General features: G+C 40.4%; 3 protein-coding genes and 1 pseudogene across 3 annotated transcripts; all 4 read right to left on the reverse strand.

Moving 5' to 3' along the window:
- Positions 1 to 5,461: 5,461 nt before the first annotated feature.
- On the reverse strand, positions 5,462 to 7,294 carry LOC137958925 (transcription factor MYB20-like). Its single transcript, XM_068806139.1, has 3 exons — positions 7,062 to 7,294; positions 6,516 to 6,645; positions 5,462 to 6,372 (listed from the first exon to the last, which is right to left on the reverse strand). The coding sequence occupies exons 1-3, from the start codon at positions 7,192 to 7,194 to the stop codon at positions 5,700 to 5,702; spliced, it is 936 nt and encodes a 311-aa protein (XP_068662240.1). The 5' UTR covers positions 7,195 to 7,294; the 3' UTR covers positions 5,462 to 5,699.
- A 1,836-nt stretch (positions 7,295 to 9,130) lies between these two features.
- LOC137960155 (pentatricopeptide repeat-containing protein At3g12770-like) lies at positions 9,131 to 11,178 on the reverse strand (annotated as a pseudogene).
- Positions 11,179 to 13,516: 2,338 nt separating this feature from the next.
- Positions 13,517 to 16,461, reverse strand: LOC137960363 (putative pentatricopeptide repeat-containing protein At3g49142). Its single transcript, XM_068807966.1, has 2 exons — positions 14,113 to 16,461; positions 13,517 to 13,733 (listed from the first exon to the last, which is right to left on the reverse strand). The coding sequence occupies exon 1, from the start codon at positions 16,269 to 16,271 to the stop codon at positions 14,211 to 14,213; it is 2,061 nt and encodes a 686-aa protein (XP_068664067.1). The 5' UTR covers positions 16,272 to 16,461; the 3' UTR covers positions 13,517 to 13,733; positions 14,113 to 14,210.
- Positions 16,462 to 17,291: 830 nt separating this feature from the next.
- Positions 17,292 to 18,795, reverse strand: LOC137959233 (thaumatin-like protein). Its single transcript, XM_068806607.1, has 2 exons — positions 18,395 to 18,795; positions 17,292 to 18,193 (listed from the first exon to the last, which is right to left on the reverse strand). The coding sequence occupies exons 1-2, from the start codon at positions 18,459 to 18,461 to the stop codon at positions 17,517 to 17,519; spliced, it is 744 nt and encodes a 247-aa protein (XP_068662708.1). The 5' UTR covers positions 18,462 to 18,795; the 3' UTR covers positions 17,292 to 17,516.

The following is an 18,795-nucleotide window of genomic DNA, read 5'->3' on the forward strand; positions in this document are numbered from 1 at the left end:
ATAAATAAATATTTTTCAATAGGTTTTGTTATTTGGCAAAAAAAAAAAACTTGCCTAGGTTATTCTTTGGTGCTAACTTAGGCAAATTTGGTTAAATTAGGTTAACAAGTCTGCCTTAAATTTTGCCTTAGTTTGCGACTAAGCTAAAATTTACCTAGTTTTTGCCTTTAGTTTTTCTCATAAGACTAGGGGTCGGTTTGGAAACCTATGAAAAAAAAAAAGGAAAATAAGAATTTGACCATTATTATTCCCAGAAAAATTTGATCATTATCTCAGTTTTAGAGGAAAGCGAAACTTCTTTGGGACAGATGGACACATACAGGGTCTTTTTGGTTTTGTCTTGGGTGCCAAATGAAAACCTAGTATAGGAGATTGAAAGGTGACAAATAGGGTTTTAGAGCCCGGACTCCACTAAATGCAACTACATGTGAAGATTGTGGTGGGGAAGGGGCTTGCTTTGACCAAACCAGCCATCCACTCCAGAGTTTGTGGTTTTTGGATCTATATGAAAATTTTCACACCTGACATTGATGCTTGTTTTACATGATGTGGCATACTAGGTTGACAAAATGTCATCCTAGCAAACAAACAAGACCAATTGTTATCACATTCTTCTTTACTAATCATATTTCTATGTAGAGTCAAATTCTTTTTTTTTTTTCTTTTCTTTTTCCTAGGAGTTCCAAACAGACCCTAGAGGACGTCGCAGTGACGCTTCTTGCATAGGAATAATGACCAGTAAATAAGAATGTGAAAGCAAAAGGGGTGAGAAGAATTTTAGGGTTTCTTCTTGTTTGTTTGCTAGGATGAAATTTAGTCTTAGTAGCATGCCACATCAAGTGAAACTAGCATCAATGTCAGGTGTGACACTCTTGAGTGGACACATGACTGGTTTGGACAAAGCAAGCCCCTTCCCCACCACAATCCTCACTTGCAGTTAGTGGAGTCCTGGCTCTAAAACCCTTATCGTGGCCTTTCAATCTCCTATATTGGGTTTTCATTTGGCACCCAAACGAAAGCAAAAAGACCCTCCTCTATGTGTCCATCTTGGGCTAATGATGAAAAAAGGGAGGGAGAAGCCACACCACCTGGTACACCTTGGCTAATGGAGCAGAAGAATGTAGAAGATAAGGTTGTTTTTATATGGGAAATTGGACTCGAACAAACAAGACCATATAAAAACCCATCATTCTATAATGTTGGAGCCATATAAAAGTGGAATGACAGAGACGGGACCCACCCATCTATCCAGAATCCATCCCCCCTCTTTCATATTCTGAGACCAAAATCACATTAAAGAACATGGGCAACGTGGAGATCCCTGATTGAATCACTGCTTGATTGATCATCCACGACTATTTCTTTTTCTAATATCACTCAAATGTAGATTCCCTTTTTGTTTCCCGCGTGTGGGCCCCTTTTTCCACCAATGAAATCCGTCGGCGTGGTCGGATCACACCCCATCATTTGTCGACCACCGCCCCAATAAGGAAACCTTGTCTAAGCCCTTCAAGGGCTGCCCCATCATCTCTGTCTCAAAACGAGGCCCACTTTTAATACAGAATCCAATTGAAATGTGTGAGCCCATCTCATATCACATTAAAGAAAACCTTAATCTCAATCATTAACTACGGGCCCACGTTTTCAAACTCCCCCGATTTTTCATCAAAGGGTGGATTTTAATTGATCTCTTTTTTTTCCATACTAAGTAGTCAAAGCAAAATTAAAAAAATCGGTTCAAATCTTAATAAAAATGTTAGGTGGACCCGGTTGAGCTAGTTGGACACAAAAGGAAGCGAGGTGCTCATGTGGGCCAAGCCCATCAAATTTTTTTAAGTCCAGTCTTCTCTTCTTTTCACTCTTGCTAAAACGAAAGCGACCGACTTGTCGGGAGCTGCTGGTTGCGACAAATGTCCTACCAATGACCTGACACGTATGATCAAATGATTATTAGCATCTCCAACGTATCGTGATTCGCTTTTTAAAACACGCGTTTGGAGCGCAAAACCGTGTGGAATGCCAAGTGGTATATTATTTACTTGTACACGTGGCAGTAGAAAGATCGCAGATGGAAATTTGCAATTAATGGATAATTCTTTTTTTCGCAAAACTACCCATGTTAAACATTTCGTTAATATTTAATTTAAAAATTAGTTTTAATTTATTAAAAATATATATATAATTATAGGGTTTTCTAGAAAGAGAAAAAGATTGAAGCAATGCTTACAAGCTGGAAGCAAATGACTTGACCGACACAAATACAACAACTGGATCTAATTCCACAATCTTCTAAAGAAAGAGCTACACACTCATACTTCATTTTCACTTGGAACTCAATGATTTCTCTATTGATTTCCAACTATCCACCTAAGTTGAGGCATTTTTAGACTAAGGCACAATGATTTCATTTTGAATTTCTCATGCTTTGAATTAGGTATCTTCATCATCATACTTTTTCATCTTTTTTTTTTTTAATAAATAATTTTTTTTAGATATTATTATGTCAAAAGCTTAGCTGATACCCTTGATGTGGTTTTTTAATATGTATTTTTTTTTATTTAGGGCACCGTTTTATCAATTAATCAAACAATAGCCATTCTTAGAACTATTTTACGCAAGCGAAAAAGTACTTAGGACTCAGTATGACAATATCAATTGGTTTCATTAAATTCCTTTTGTTTGTTATTGATCGAGTCGAGTTGAATTGTATTGATGTCATCAGACATCATATATTTTAGAAAAAAAAATTGAAAAATAAAAATTTTACTTCCTAATCTACAAGAGGGGTGGTGGAGGTCCAATTATATGTATAGTGTTATTTACTACCTAACACAAAGAAGATTTTGAATGAAGTAAAAAGAAGAAAAACAGGGAAGAGACATTAGTGGCCTGCACAAGATGCTCTCCTTGGGTAGTTAAGATTCTTCTTTGTTGAGACATGTGGGTATTTTAAGCTGCAACACTTGTCTTAAACTCCATGAACCATAAGAATGATATAATCACCTTATTACATCGATTTTAGGAGACATGATGATGCTCTTCAAAAGTAAGAAAAACCAGTCACTGTGGAAGTTATCTCAATTCTCAGAAACCATGAGATGGTCCCCTTGACTTTGAACATCTACAGTTCAGAGAGTGATGACGATGACTTATAAACTCCCATCTCTTTTTTGTTCCTGAACGGCGGAGAATTCTGGGCACCCAAATTTCAACCAGAAGAAATCAAATCACTCCGGCTGCGGCTATATTTAGTCCCACCGTTGAATTCAACTCGATATCCTGGCTGCGCCAAAACTTCTTTCCAGTATTTAATGAAAGCTTCATGATCAATAACTTTCTTCTTCGCAAAAATACATAATACGAAGCTTCCGCGTGAGGAAAAGCTAAAGAAGCCATCGAACTCACAAAGGGTTGGCCGGTGGTGCTTCTGCTCCTTTAGCTTTTTTCAGTTGTGTACACTCTCATTCTGTCTTAGAACCAGACAATCCATTCGGTTCTCTTCGTTCAAATCTTGAGAGGTTAAATCAGGTTATGGCAGGGAGGGCAAGTCGAGACACAGACACTCCTACTTGAGAAGAGTCCATGTTGAGTTGGCTCCTTACATTTAGTTGATTCTATTGGAAGTCAAGCTCCTCCACGTCTTCGAGGTTGGCTTCAGTCAATCTACCGTGTCTGTGACACTATGACATCTTCACGCGGTTATAACTCCAAATTCCTCTTGTAGGGAGTCAATTACGACCCACATTTGATGCTTTCAGCCCTACTCTTTTCTCACTTAACCGGTTCCATGCCATACATTTGTCGCCTTTCCGATAACGTCGACGGTTCAATTGTGGACAAGATGATCACCGGATGATGCATTCATTGTCGAAGACTAGAGAGGTGGAGATAGGTGGAGATTTTGATCACACCCAAGTGCGAAAACTAGAAAAAAAAAAAAAAAAACTTTGACATGGTTTTTTTAAGAACAAGTTCAGAATAGTGCTTTTTGGGTTACTTTTGTCTCTTCTGTTGATCAATTAGTAAATGCTCTCATCAAACTACTTCCACAGTTCTTCTTGAAGCTCCATTTTGCGATGGCATAATAGAGATAAAAAGATAAAGGATAGTGATAGACTTTGCTCAGGAAAAGCTTTAAGGAATATGGTTTAATCCAATGATGCAAGTGGAGCTTTCCATGTTTTAATATAAATTATAAAATATTCTTAATGATTGGCAAGTGAATAGTTTATCTCGATTGAAGATTCATAAACAGGGGGATTCCCATCAACTCTAATTAAACTATCACAAATGTGTTTAACAAAGATTATCTTGTCGATATGCCCTATATATCCTAGACATTTTTGTTTGTGGTTCAAACCACCATTAGTACAATACCATACAAGATACTTTTTATGAAGTTACCTCGAGTATTGTTTTAACAAGAGATTGAATCCGAGCCGACCCTAAGGGTCTGTTTGGAATCCTTAGAAAAGAAAAAAAAATGAGAATTTTTTATCATTATTATTCTTTAAAATGGTTAGTGAAAATGAGATAATTATCAAATTTTCTTTTTTACTAATTATTTTTAAAAATAATAATGATCGATTTCTCTTTTTATTTTATTTTCCTTTATTTTCCATAGGATTCCAAACAAACCCTTTTAATGTAGGATGGACCAAATGAAATAAAACTTTGATGGGATTCTAACTCATGAAAGTGAGCATATTATGTTCCAAAAAAACAAAATCCGGTCTTATAGATTTGGACCACCGAAGAGATAAAAAGCTCTTGATAAATTTAGTGTTAGCATCATATGGAGACGAACAAGGCGTGCTAAGAAATATGCACCCAATTATGTATGGTCCCACAGCTCCCTCTCTATACAGCAACAATATGCTCTCCATCTAAACTCCCATTATGCTAAAAACAACATGCTCCATATTAAAATCTTTCATGCTACGATTCATTGTTAATTGACAACTAAAAGTGAGTTTGGGGCACTTCAATTTTAAAGAAATCTTAAGACAATTCATGGTAAAGTAGTCTTTGAATAGATCATGTCTGACAATTGGTCTTCAAGTTCTTTAGAATAAGCCTTTGAATCTATTGAGTTTCTTACACATTCAAGAAGATGGTGGGTGTCTCTCTTCTACTTTTCTAGTAGAATTGCCTCAACAATGCAGGCCAGATTGACCCACCAAAGCCTGATTGCTCAAGCCATGCACACATCATAATCGCAAGGATATAATTAGTCATTTCAGCACCACCAACCTCCAATGGCTTCCCTGATCCCCTAATGGGGTATCTCCCTTCAGTGGGAAAATTGATTCCATATTATCCACTTACAATCAGTCAGCATCAACAGATTATCAGCCAATTCTTACTGGCCTATACAGAAGGGAATCATAAACCAGAGTCCAGATGCTCCAAGATAGCAAATAAATTCTAATTTTGACATTCATTATTCACTCTTCTCGAATCCATTACTTTCCAAAACATTTACAGCAGCCACAATAGTGTCACAATAAATCAAGAATTTACTGTTTCTCTCACTACATCCTCTCACTGTTTTGTAAGAAAATGGAGAAAACTACAGAGGAACCGAAATGTCTTTTGGCTCTTAACATCTACCGAGGAAAAATCAAGAAGGGAATTCCATAACTTTCTGGTTATTATTATCTGCGAGCTTTTATGTTACCCGGGATGGCAGACCTGAATCACAAAAGCTCGAATTTCCAAGAATCCTGTTCGAAACTTGATCTGGGGTACTGATACTGACTCCAAGGATCAATGGCTAGTTTTCTGTCGCCGTCCCCACACATCAAATCCCAGCTGCTGAAGTCGTCCATATCCCAGAGGTACATGCTGCTGGCATCCGGCCAGTCCATCCTAGAAAAACTGAATTCCTCTGGCTTTACGGAAGAATTTGAGGAAACGGAGGAGGAGGAAGAAAAAGCTGGAGCAGATGGGACCAGTATCTCTTCCGGCTTGATCATGGGTACCTCATCCGTGCAGAAGAAGGGAGATATGCTTAGAAGAGCATCGGTTTCTGCCGTACCCATGCCGGAGCTGGTGATGCTCTTCTCTTCATCTGTTGTGGTTTGTTCTGAATTCTGGGACTCCGATGAGGATTTGTTGGTAGCCTGCTTTTCGTCCGCTCGAACAGAAGCCCCAGGCTCAGTTACTGTAGGAGAGGGAGGAGGTGGAAGAGGAAGATTGTGATCATCCTGTCTCTGTTTCTGCTCAATCTGATCAGTGGAAGGTGAGAGAGGTTTGTGAGTGAGAGGATCGATTCCCATCTTCCTCAGCTTCTTCTTGATGTGAGTGTTCCAATGGTTTTTAATCTCATTATCCGTTCTGCCGGGAAGGTGAGCTGCAATCTTAGACCATCTGCAAACAAAAGGAGGAAAAGCAGAATTACTCTTAGCAGAAGGGTGGCAGAATTGCAGAAGGGCTCCTCGCAAAGGATATAGGCATTACTGAAAAACAGAGCTTCTATCAAATTTGCTAAAAGGATGGAAGAGCTCAGTAACCTGTTTCCAAGACGGGCATGGAGGTCAATGACCAGTTTCTCCTCAGATTCCGATAACAGACCCCTCTTTAAATCAGGTCTGAGATAGTTTGTCCATCTTAGCCTGCAGCTTTTACCGCACCTCAGCAGGCCTGCATGCAACAACACCCAGAATTAAAATTCAAAAACAAGAGAGGAGAAAAAGTAAAAACGAAGAAGGATTCGAACGGGAAACCCAGTGACTTGATCAAAGCAATTCAAGATCCAACGTCAAATAATGCTTAGACAACGGCCAAAAGCACTCTTCTTTTACTTTTCCAAAATCGTTTCTTTTTTTCCCTTGCTTTTGAATAAAAAAATAAATGGACTCATTTTTCTTCAGAACTTGCTAGATTTCAAAAGGCCAAATCAGCTAGTAAAAGAAAACCAGGTTCTGATAGAGAAGTAAGAAGAAACCCAGAAGGACTCTGAGAAACTCAAATTCCAGTGAAGCCAACCTCCCCTAGCATTCTTCTAAAAGGCAAGAGAAGCTGAAATAGTTAGTGGGAAATGAAGCCATGGGCGAGACCTGCAAGCTTAGGGACTGCTCTCCAGCAGCATTGGCCACTGGTGAGGATGAAGTTGATGAGCTTCTTGTCTTCCTCAGATGTCCATGGTCCCTTCTTCAAGCCCACTTTGTCACAGCAAGGTTGCCTTCCCATTTTCCTCTCCTAAACTCAGGAGACAAAAGAGAGAGAGAGAGGGAGAGATAAAGAGAGAAAAGCAAAGAAACACCTAGAAGCAGAGCCGAGTGGAAGAGCTGCAGAGGAGAGCAGCGCAGGGCTAGAAGGGAAGCCAACTCCACCTTCCTTTATAAACCATCGACGAAGAAGAACAGGGTCTTGTTTTCTAATCCAAGACTCGTACGAGTCACACACGTGTCGACCGCTGACGAGGACGAGAGTCGCCCGTGGGACATGCATTTGCGAAAGTGCCATTTCATCCGCTGTCTTTGCTTTCGTTGCAAGCTTGAAGAATCCCCCAAGTGGCAAAGCGGAGGAGGCACAAATATTTGAGGATTAAATGAAATAGGAATATAGAAAAAACAATATTTTATTTTCTATTTCTGATTGTCTCCATCAAGTGGGGGCACTTGCCGGTCCCGCGTGGGGCCGAGGTATTTATAGGTCTTTTTCCGGGCCCACAAGAAGAAGTTCACCAATTGCCTTGTGTGTGCGAGAGTGAGAACTAGGAGGGGCCCACGGCTTGAAGTCTGCGCAGACCGCATTTTCTGGTTCCCTCCCTCCTTTTTAAATGCCACTTTTGGTTCTTCGGTCGGTCCTCGCTTTCTGGGGTTCACACTCGATCCTGAAACACCGGTGTGGTACCGTTACCTCCGAGATATCGCGATATTTGAAGTTACGAGATTTTGATTTGTCATGATTTGGACCAATGTAGCGGTTCACGTCCACCTAGGGCAATTTTATTCCGCCTTGGGTGACACTAATATTTATTTATTTTTAAAATTTAAATTAATTGCTATTTATCTTCAAAATACCATGAAAAGACTTGCATACCCTTCCATTCTCTTTCACTATTTTTACACTTTCGATAAAAATTTAATTTAAATTAAATTAAGTTTTTACGTGAGATTCACGATGAGAGGCGGGTCCTATCCATTAACCATCTTCTTCCCTGTAACACTTTGCTTCCATTAGAAACGCGTGATAGGGAGAGACAGCCAAACAATTTTTTTATTTTTCTCTTTCTTATCTTTCAGTTGCTTTGCTACTCAACAAAATACGCTGCTCTGTGTCTCTTTCTCGATCTCTTGACATGTACAAATACCATCCAAATCGCCCAAAATTGACCATAACCCCGTCAACCTTCCCTATGCTTAAAGACAAAAAAAAAATAAAAAAATCCCTATTTTCTTTGCCCTTTTTCCCTTGTTTTTATTTGTTTAGTATTAGCTGCAGGAGAACTGGGTTTGTCTAGACTTTGAAGAGTAGCTTTTGTTTAGGATTGAATGACGTAGATTGTGTCTCTCTTGCAGTAATCTTGTTTGGAGCATTAGCCAAGGCAACCTTGAATCAGTTGCCTGGGATGAAAATCCCGTGAGAGCGATCCTCTGTTTTCTGTCTTTCAAACCAAGTCTGTTGCAAGTTACAGCAGAGCAGAGATGCTATAAATGATATTGCCCCTGGGTTTGTCTCAGAATATACAGTCAAAGATGGGAGGTCCATTGCTGTACTTGCAATGCTTCCAATACCTTGTGACTTCTTTTCTAAGCTAGGCCAGGTTGATGGTCTTGGAGCTTGTAGACATGGCCTAATTCTATTCTAGACTTGAATCACTGGCTCTAAACATTTTTTTCCTCCAAACTTGATCTTGCAAACTGTTTATGACAGTAACAGACCGAAATGGTTTGCAAATAGCCTCTGTAGCTCCACCGAACTCATTTCATTTAAAATTTCTTCTGTAGAACATAGAGGCCATGTAGATACCTGACTGATACAAGATAATGCACAATTAAGTTATAAGTGAAACCAATTTTCTTACTCTAATATAAATTAGCAATAACTTTGAAGAAACATGTACTGGTTTCTGTAAGCATACATATGGCTTATATAATCAATCACAAGCTCAGCACCGAATGGTTCCAGTTACAATCTATTTAGAATAAACTATACTTTCTGTCTTACTAAATAGACCAATGGTGATACTTTCTATGTTGCCACACTGATGAATCATTGGAATGAAGCAAGTAAAAAGAATAAAAAATGTAGTAACCAATAATTTAAGTCCTTTGGAACAGATGTTGACCACATAATAGCTTAGTCTCACCAAATTTAAGACAAGGCTGTTTCACCAGTAAATCTCCGCAGGAACAAGAGCCATTTTTTAAATGATGAAAACGGTTAGCATCCCCAATAACCATCTCCCTCCCAACTATCTTTGATATGAACTTGGTGGCAGAGTGGCAATTGACACATGCACAGAGAATCTTTGTAATTCGAAGTGTGGTCCTTGGTTCAGCGCTGATGAGACCAAATCCAATTGCCAGTCTCTCACTATGACTACAGAGGTTTTCCTCCTTTTCTTCTGAATTTAGGCCATGCAAGACAGACTGTGTCAGGGACAAGACCCGCATCCTTCAACTTCCTCCCCAAACTCAGCTTTTGCAAATATCTCCTAGACGGAGAGCATGATGTCTACCCTTAATATCAATTTCATTGTAGCCATGTGGCTTAATTAATCCTGCTTTTCTCATCGCTTGTTGAATCCTAGCAATTTCTCTCAACATGCCAACAAAAGCATAAAGATTTGAGACTTGCACATAGTGGCCAGCATTTGATGGATCAAGAGCAGAAATCTGTTTTGCTGCATGTTGTCCTAACTTTATATTTTTAAGGAATTTGAAGGCACTTAACAGTGCCCACCACACTGTCACTACTGGTTTATTAGCATACTTTCAACAAACTGATAAGCCTCTGTCCAGTACCCAGCTCGGCCTAGAAGAACTACCACACAAGCATAATGTTGTTGATGCGGTTCTATGCCATGGTCTCTCTTCATGAAATGAAAATATTTCCATCCTTCTTCCACAAGATCTTAGTGGTTGCATGCTGAAAAGACGCCAGTGAAGGTAACATCATTGGGAGCCACTCTTGCATTCTTCATGTCATGAAATAGTTTAATGGCTTCACCACCAAAACCATGTAATCCTCCATGACACAACATCCTTGTTTTGTAAACGGTCAAACACAGAATGAGCATGCTCCAAGCTTCCACACTTCGCATAAATGTCAACAAGAGCCGTATTAACAAACATATCAGCTGTAAAGTCACTGTCTTTAACAAATTTGTCAGTCCATTTGCCTAATTCTGAGGAGCCAGTTGAGCACAGGCCAATATAGTGGACCTTAGGGTGACAGAATCAGGTCTTGCCTTAGAAGTGATCATTTTCCGGAAAAGTTCGACTGCCACACGTAGCCAGATATAGAATCGCATCTGACACTGGCATCTGATCAAATAAATATTTGGCAACAAATACTTCCCCACATTTAGCATATATAGCTGTCAGGGCAATCAACAAATCCAAAAGTTCCAAATCTAGCCTGCTTCTAATCACAAAAGCATGAACAACCTTACTCTGTCCTAAGCCATCGACATCAGTACAAGGCCTTAGAATACTCATAAGTGCAATCCAATCTAGCTTTACATCTGAAAATTGCATCTGATAAAAAATTTTGAGAGCTTCCAAAGGATGACCATGCTGTGCATATCCTGACAAGACAGAGGTCCATGAAACTACTGTTCCATCGTATAGCCTGTCAAAAACCATTCAAGCCCAGTGGGCGGCACCATATTTCATGCACATTGCAACAAGACCATTTTGCACAAAGACATCCAATTCAAACCCTAGCAGGAGTATTTGTGCTTGAACTTTGTGACCTGTTTCATATGCTGAGAGACCACTGCAGGCTTTCAGTACTTAAGGGTAAACCCATCAGGATTCACTCACTGAGCAGGATTTGCCAATACAATTCAAGAGCATCTTTCAACAAGTCATACCAAGAATTCCCCTTGATGATTGCAGTCCAGAGGAAGATATTGGGTTGAGGAAATTCTTTGAAACGGGTGCATTGTTCTAATAGCTTCGAGTAGAAAAGGTCAATGTCCAACAGCTCACCGATTTTTGGTCATCATCTTCACAGATGTAATCAGCAAACATCGGGGGTGATGAATAGAGTTGTTTGAAGATGTTCTCTGGTGACAAAGGGAATTCAAATATAGTCTCGGTCAAAGGTAAAGATTTTGCAGCAATTGAAGTAGAATGAAGCCAACAGGAAACCAAACCCAGATAGTATGTTCAAGCCACCAGAATCCAACTCATTCCATGCAAGTTTCTGCTCATAACAGAATCTCAACAGGAGATTTTGAGAGACAGTAGTGGTTTAAAGTTTCAGAACCAGATCTCCTGCCTCCTAAATCTTCAACAGATCCAATCATTTGTCATCAATAGGGCACGTACCAGCAATTCGAGTGTATTCAAAAGAAACACCATCGAGTAAAAGGTATTTATATAAAACTTCTAAGGTAAGCTACAGAATGCGAAGACATTTACATCATATTGACCAAATTTAAAGTAGATATCCAGCCAGTACAACTCCTAGTTCGACCTCATGAGCTGAAGTTTGATCTTTTTTCCCCGCCACTGCAGAGTTGTTACATGGGATTTTCATTGCCAACGGCAACAGTTTTGTATTTCTCAATTAATTTCCAGTATGACCAACTTAGAAGACAGTACCTTAAATCCAACAACTCGAGTATCAGTGCAATACCACGACATCCAATCTGCCATGGTCATGCATACCCATCTCATCAAATTGCAATCCCCTTTTTCCATTTCTCTATGGAACAGAGTCCTCAATGTGGCCAGTGTGGTCAGATCCAATCTTTGCACCAACTGTTTGAATATATGCCCCAAGGGATATAATCTCTTTCAATACAATGATCCCGGCTTACACACGGTGAAAACACAAAGGAGCTGAACCTATGCAATTTTTCTCCAGGATTCAAGAAAAGAACATAGCCCCCAACTTGAATTACTTTGTCAACCGCGCTTGCAGCCTGTGCTGGTCTAGCAACAAGAGAGCAAATTCATGGTTGAACTATAAAAAATGGGTTGAATTCTAATAAGTTCAATGGGAGCTCTTTCGTAGATGGTTTTTTTTTTAAAAATGATTGGTAGATGGGTATTCAAAATGCATGAAGTTAGAATCTTCAATGAAGACATTTGGTGATATTGCCATTCTAGATTTGACCTCGTGGAACATTATAATTGATAGTTGTGTAATTAATGGTAGTCAAGAAAATGTAATGAGGATATTCACTAGAATGCAAGAAGTAGAAATAGCACTTAACTGCTTCACAGACGAGTATACTTAAGATATGTTTGGATCCCAAGCAATTACACCAAGGAGTGCAAAATTCATACATGTGTTATAAAAATCGGATTGTACTCCAAGTTCCACAAAGGGATGGACCCCACCAAAAGGGTCTTCTCAATACTTCCTCAACCTAACATGATCTCTTAGACTGCTATGCTATCTAGGTTCATGCAAAACAGGCTTTGTGAGCATTCTTCCAGCAATGCAGTAGTCTAGCAAGCCTTGAAGAAGGAATGCAAGTTCTTGCAAGGATTGTCAAAGCAGAATGTGGGTCTGATAGATCAGTTGGGAATCTTCTAATTGACATGTATGCCAAGTGTGGCAGTTTAGAAGATGCTCAACAAGCAGCTTTGGACCATGAAAACAGGGATGTGGTTTCAAGGAGAATCCTGATCACAGCATTCGGCTAGCATGGGAAAGGTCGAGACGCCCTTGGAACGTTTGAGGAAATGGAAAGACAAGGTTTCAAACCAGATCGAGTCACATTCCTGGGGTTTTTTATCAGGGTGTAGTTGCAGTGGTTTAGTAGATGAAGTTCTTCTGTTTTTTCAAAAAATGGTTAATTGCAGGGTGAAACCAAAGAAAGAACACAATACCAATCTATTTAATCTTTTGGGTCGTGCAGGAAAACTGAAAGAGGCAGAGAAGTTTATAAGCAATATTGGAATTGAGCAAGATGCTCAGTGTGGGAGCCTTGAAAGGTGCTTGTCAAATTTATGAGGAGCATGAACCCGGAAAAAAGTCAGTACAGAATGTTATGAAATTGAAACCAGAGAAGGATGGACCATACGTAGTTATTTAAAAAAAATGGAGCATACATAGTGATATCAAATATTTATGCTAAAAGAGAAATGTGACAAACACAATTACGAGGTTAGGAAAAGATTAGATACAAGCGGTTTAAGGAAACCGGTTATAGTTGGATGGGCTTTAACAATAGGTTTAGACAGTTGAATCAGAAAACCAAACACCAAACTAAAATGCTCTAAAGCACATTCGCTTTACCCAGAGCTGTCAATAGGGGGTTTAGACAACTGAATCAGAAAACCAAACTAAAATACTCTAAAGCACATTCGCTTAACCCAGAGCTGTGAATAGGTTTTTAAAGTCTGATAAAATATTTGAGGATGCAAAAACAAAGAAATCTTACTTATGACAGGTTTAAATTTTACAGAGAGAAATTGGAAGCTAACCTTATGGAGGAGAATTATACCTTGCAGGTCTTCCAGTTTTGGCAAAGTCGAAGTATTACTGATATAGGTGGTCTCGCAGCAGCTCTGTGACCTTCTGCTGATGCAATTCTGCTATTAACAAGTAAAGAAACATTTATCAAGCTGAATTAAAAGCCAGTTGAGAAAAGCACATGAACTGCCAGCAAGCAACTGCTGAGTTTTTTATTTAGCTAATAAATTATGATACATTTCCACAAATGAAATGCCAAAAAGCCACATATAGAATAATCTTAACATGTGGAGTTTTTTATTTGGCATTTCTTCTCCGGTAAAGTGTCAAATATAGAATAATCGATTAACTGTGCACTCATTGGCACGAGGCTTCTAGATTTTTTATTAGGCTTGCACCTCCAGATTTATGTGATTCCTTACTTCTGCAAAGAAAAGTTTGAGTAAGGAGGCTCAGGCAGCACAAGTACAAAAATGAACCCTCAATCTAGCTTCCTCTCACCTGAAGTGGTCGATTTCAGTTCATATAACAGTCATCCCAGATAAGCTGCTCCATCACAGTTACCTAAAAATTACAGCACAAGGTCTGGACCCATCAGTTTACCAGTAATCCCCACATGAACAAAGCCCATTCTCAAAATGATGAAACCGATTTGTATCCCTGAGGATGATCTCACGCTGAGTTATCTTAGCGATGAGTTTAGCTGCACGATGACAATCGCTACAAACACGTAGGTTCTTTGTTATTCTGATGGGTGTACCAGGTGCTGTGTTTATGAGCAGAAAAGCTATGGCAAGCTTTTCACTGTGCACAGCAAGATGACACTCTTTCTCCTCCTCTTCCACATCATGAAGAGCTGAATCTGTCTCAGGTACATAACCAAGCTCCTTCATCTTTCCAACCAAGAAATCCAACTTTGAATAGATCTCGTTTGACTGTGGATGAGATCTATCTCCAACAAGAAAGGTATAAACCCTGTTGCCTAGCTCAACATTACTACAACCAGGCAGTTTCTTGATTCCTCGCCTCTTCATGATGCTTCGGACTGAGGTAACAGCATCCCACCTACCAGCTTTGGCATAGATGTTTGACAGGAGAACATAGTAACCAGCCTGCTCAGGAACTAATTTGAACAAGCGATCAGCAGCAGCCAAAACAATGCTTTCATTGGAATAAACCCGGCAAGCACCTAAAAGAGCACCCCACACTCTTTCATTTGGTTCTAATGGCATTTGTTTAATGAACTCATACGCCTCCTCAACCTGCCCTGCCCGTCCAAGTAGATCCACCATGCAAGCAAAATGCTCTATAGTTGGAACAATCTTATATTCCTCAATCATGCAATTAAAGTAAAATTGACCATCACTTAGTAAACCTGAGTGGCTGCAAGCAGAGAGGATTGAAACAAAGGCAATATGGTCTGGTTTTAGACCTGATTCTCGCATCATATGGAAGAGGCATACGGCTTCTTGACCTTTTCCATGCATCCCATAGGCTGAAATCATAGACGTCCAAGACACAACATCTCGCCCATGCATTTGGTCAAAAACTTCCCTTGCATCTTCTAGGCAACCACATTTGGCATACATGTCAACTAAAGCATTATCCAAGAAGAGATTCATACTGAATTTCTTTCTCTTTATATATTCATGTATACGTTTTCCCTGTGCTAAAGCTGACAGATCCCCGCATGCAGGTAGAACACTGGATAGGGTCACAGGATCAGGTTCCACACCTTGGGCTTCCATCTGGGAATAAAGCTCCACCGCCTCGTCAGCCATACCATTATTTACATAAATCGCTATCATGGCATTCCAAGAGATTAGACCTTTACGGGACATCTTTTCAAACATCTTACGTGCAAAAGATACATTTGCTGGTTCTGTATTTGTTACTGCCGGTAGAAGACTCGCCATTGTACCCGCATCCGGGTCTTGCTCTTTAGATTCCATCTCCTTGCAGAGATCCAAAGCCTCATTGAACATACCATTTTGTGCAAACCCAGCAATCATTGAGTTCCAAGTGACAATGTCTTTGGCTGGCATTTCGGAGAAAAAGCGCTGAGCACCAGACAAATGACTGTTTTTTGCATACATAAAGACCAGCGCATTTCCGACAAAGAGATTAGAATCAAGGCCCACTCTTATAACGGCATTATGAATCTGTAAACCTATCCACAAATGCTCTAAGCCTGAACAAGCCTTGAGAGCACATGGGTAAGTGTAGTGATCAGGCTTTGTTCCGTGCCGACCCATGTTTTTGAAGATGAGAAGGGCGTCTTGGTACAGCTCGTTGTTGACATAGCTTCGGATCATAACATTGAAGAAGACCACGTTTCTATGAACACTTTCATCGAATATATGGCGGGTGGCAGAAGGGCGTCCACATGCCGCGTAGGCTCTCATGAGCTTGATTGAAAGAGATGCATCGGAATGTAGGTGGCGTGAAATGATCTGCGAATGGATCTTCTCGATGGTCCTGATAGGCGGATATTCATCCAAGGTTCGACCAAAATAATCGTTCTCCATGACAGGAAGGAAAACGTCCCGTGAAAACAGTTGGGAATGTGAAGCAGAGGAATTCCAGCGTATCGAGGAGCCGAGATAGACGTACATAGTCCTCAAGTTGTGAGAAGACGAGGTACTTGGAGTAGCTCGCATGTACTTGATTCGAGAAGAAATTATAAGCGAGAATGTTCACAAGCTAATCAAGTCTTACTTCTTCCATCAGTAGGCAGATGCTGTTTCAATTTTCCGTAATGGCCTTAAGGCCCTCTCTATAACTTGACAGAGTCGGAATCTGGTCTTTAGCTCTGTTACCGGGAATCTGTCGTCCGAAAAACTGATCAAATTCCCCAATTGCGCGCGACAATTCTATGCGCTGGAGATAGCCAATCTCTAACCCGGGAAGTTGCGTTGCTGCATATTTCAGTCAGGAACCACTGTCACCCGCAGCTTCTCGTAAACTACAAAAAATACTGCCCCCATAGATAGATAGGCAAAAATTTCGACGAGTATTTTCTGGAGAAGACCTCATATGATTATATATAATTTCAGGTCAAATCAATGCCCTTTACGTCTCGAACCAAATGCCATCAACTGAATCCATCTGAGTTTTTACTCTTAGCTGCCTAAGGTAATGACCCAACCATGGTATCCAGGCATCTAAATTTGACTGTCCCTGACTAACACAAACCAATTTATATGGCAACACATAAGGTCCTTATTGTGTACTTGACCAATGCAAGAAAAAATATTATGAGAATAAATTTTCTTTATCAAAATTTTTCATGTTATTTTTTGGAATGAAATTTTTTATTTCACTCGTTTTTAAAAATATTAAAAATACAAGAAAATAGAACATGAATCTGTTACTTTTAACCTTATTTTATATTTTATATAAAAAACAATTTATTTATAATATAAATACAAACACCATAATCAATTTTTTTATCAACACAAACACAAAAAATGCGATTAAAAGTAATTTTTAAATAATATATTTTATTAATAACATAAATCAAACAAATGTTGATGAAATATTATCTTACGAAATGGCTATAGACCTCTGATAGTTCATTTTTCTTAGTGTATACACACTAACGATTTTGGATTTTGGGTAAGTGAGAATTCACTTTCACACTTACAGGCGCATAATCCAACCAATCAGTAAAATCTAGCTTGCAGAAAAGAAGAAGGAAGATTATAATAAGCTCAACCCATTGTTATATATGGTTTATACTCCAGATAGTCGAATCCTTGCTTCTATATTTGCTAATTAGTCTCACATATCAATGGAAAATTAAAACACCCACTAACCAGAGATCAACCAACCATGCATGCCTTAAACCCACGGCGCCACAGCTTTGTCTGGGGAGGTCTACAGTGATCAGTCGAAATGGTGGTTTAATGATGAGGGCAGAAAGTGACTAGGTAGCTTCCTCCTTTGCAAGTAACGATGCTGGTGGGATCATCGAATGCGTAAGAGTAGGCTCTGGGGCAGGCAGTCTTGAAGATCCTAGAGTAGGCTGTTGGCCGGCAGGACTGAGGATTGCCGTAGGACCCCGTGCAGCAGTACCTTGGCGAGTTGAAGGCGAAGCAGGCGCTCTTGCAGGCGACAACCCTGTTGTCTCGCGAACGGACTTGAAGCCCTAATGGACACGTCTTGTTCAGATCCGTCACGCAGCCGGCGTAGCTGCACTTACCTGTGCCGCGGAACGGAGTGATGGAGACGGCGAGGTTGTAACCGTCGACGAGGCTCACGTCGTAGAAGTCCTGCTCGCCGAGGGTGATTTCGGCCAGGGTAGCCGGAGGGGCGCCACCGATGCCATTACAGTAGAGGGCTCCGCCGCAGTCGCCGGTGGCGCAGCGGCCCTTGCCGTTGCTGTCGAAGACGCAGTCCTGGCGACCCCAGATTCGGCCAGACCACCCGGCCGGGACGCGGAGGGAGTAGGCCTGATTAGGCTGGAGCCTGAAGCCACCGCGTGCGAGGACTGGCTTCCCTGCGCCGGGCTGGATTCCGGGCCAGACTGCGTGTGGACATTTGTTGTATAAAGCGAACGTCGTCCCCTTTGCAACCCCGACTTTGTTTTCGACAACGGAGTAAACAAAGCCATTGTAGAAATAATTCAGTACCAGAAACGAAACAGAACATACATTGCAGACCATATGAAAACAAAAATAATAAGAAAAAAAAGCACAAAAAAAACACGTCAAAACAAAAGAACGCAACCAGTAGAGAAGAAGATAAAGCAAAGAAAAGGTCGTTTTGAGTCATCACTCACCTGAAGCTGCAAAGCAACAGCAAAAGGCAAGAAACGGAAGCAGAAAAAATGAAATATTTGCCTCCATTACTCGCGAAGAGAAGCCGAAACAGAGGCTACAGGTAGTTGCTGGCTTCCCTGCAAACAATACCGTGCCAACGAGCAACACGAGGGAGCTTCTCCGTATTTATTGAAACAGACCGGCACCAGAGTGAACTACAATCGGGGAAGAAGAAGATGGGCAAAAATGAGAGAGCAAGAAAGAGCCGAGATTGTCACTTTGTGATGATGACAATTGGCTGCCTGCTCGAGAAAATGTGTCAGAGATGCGGGGGTATACTCGGTTCAGAAATATTCGGACTCGATTCACGAAATCACATGGGTAGTGCAGCGGAGGGTGGACGGGAGACCGTTGAAGTGGG

The sequence above is a fragment of the Aristolochia californica genome, unplaced genomic scaffold (genome assembly GCF_029961685.1).
Source record: "Aristolochia californica isolate CCGP_79_NKW_82.1479 unplaced genomic scaffold, dmAriCali1.0.hap1 SCAF_3, whole genome shotgun sequence".
Lineage (NCBI taxonomy): Eukaryota > Viridiplantae > Streptophyta > Magnoliopsida > Piperales > Aristolochiaceae > Aristolochia > Aristolochia californica.

Excerpts from the sequence above, each read along its gene's own strand:
- LOC137960363 (XM_068807966.1), bottom strand. The coding sequence starts at position 16,271 with ATGCGAGCTACTCCAAGTACCTCGTCTTCTCACAACTTGAGGACTATG.
- LOC137959233 (XM_068806607.1), bottom strand. The coding sequence starts at position 18,461 with ATGGAGGCAAATATTTCATTTTTTCTGCTTCCGTTTCTTGCCTTTTGC. Across the intron at positions 18,194-18,394 it reads CTGTTGCTTTGCAGCTTCAG|TCGGGGTTGCAAAGGGGACG; the intron begins GTGAGTGATGAC and ends TCGAAAACAAAG.
- LOC137958925 (XM_068806139.1), bottom strand. The coding sequence starts at position 7,194 with ATGGGAAGGCAACCTTGCTGTGACAAAGTGGGCTTGAAGAAGGGACCA. Across the intron at positions 6,646-7,061 it reads AGCAGTCCCTAAGCTTGCAG|GCCTGCTGAGGTGCGGTAAA; the intron begins GTCTCGCCCATG and ends TGTTGCATGCAG. Across the intron at positions 6,373-6,515 it reads CATGCCCGTCTTGGAAACAG|ATGGTCTAAGATTGCAGCTC; the intron begins GTTACTGAGCTC and ends TTTTGTTTGCAG.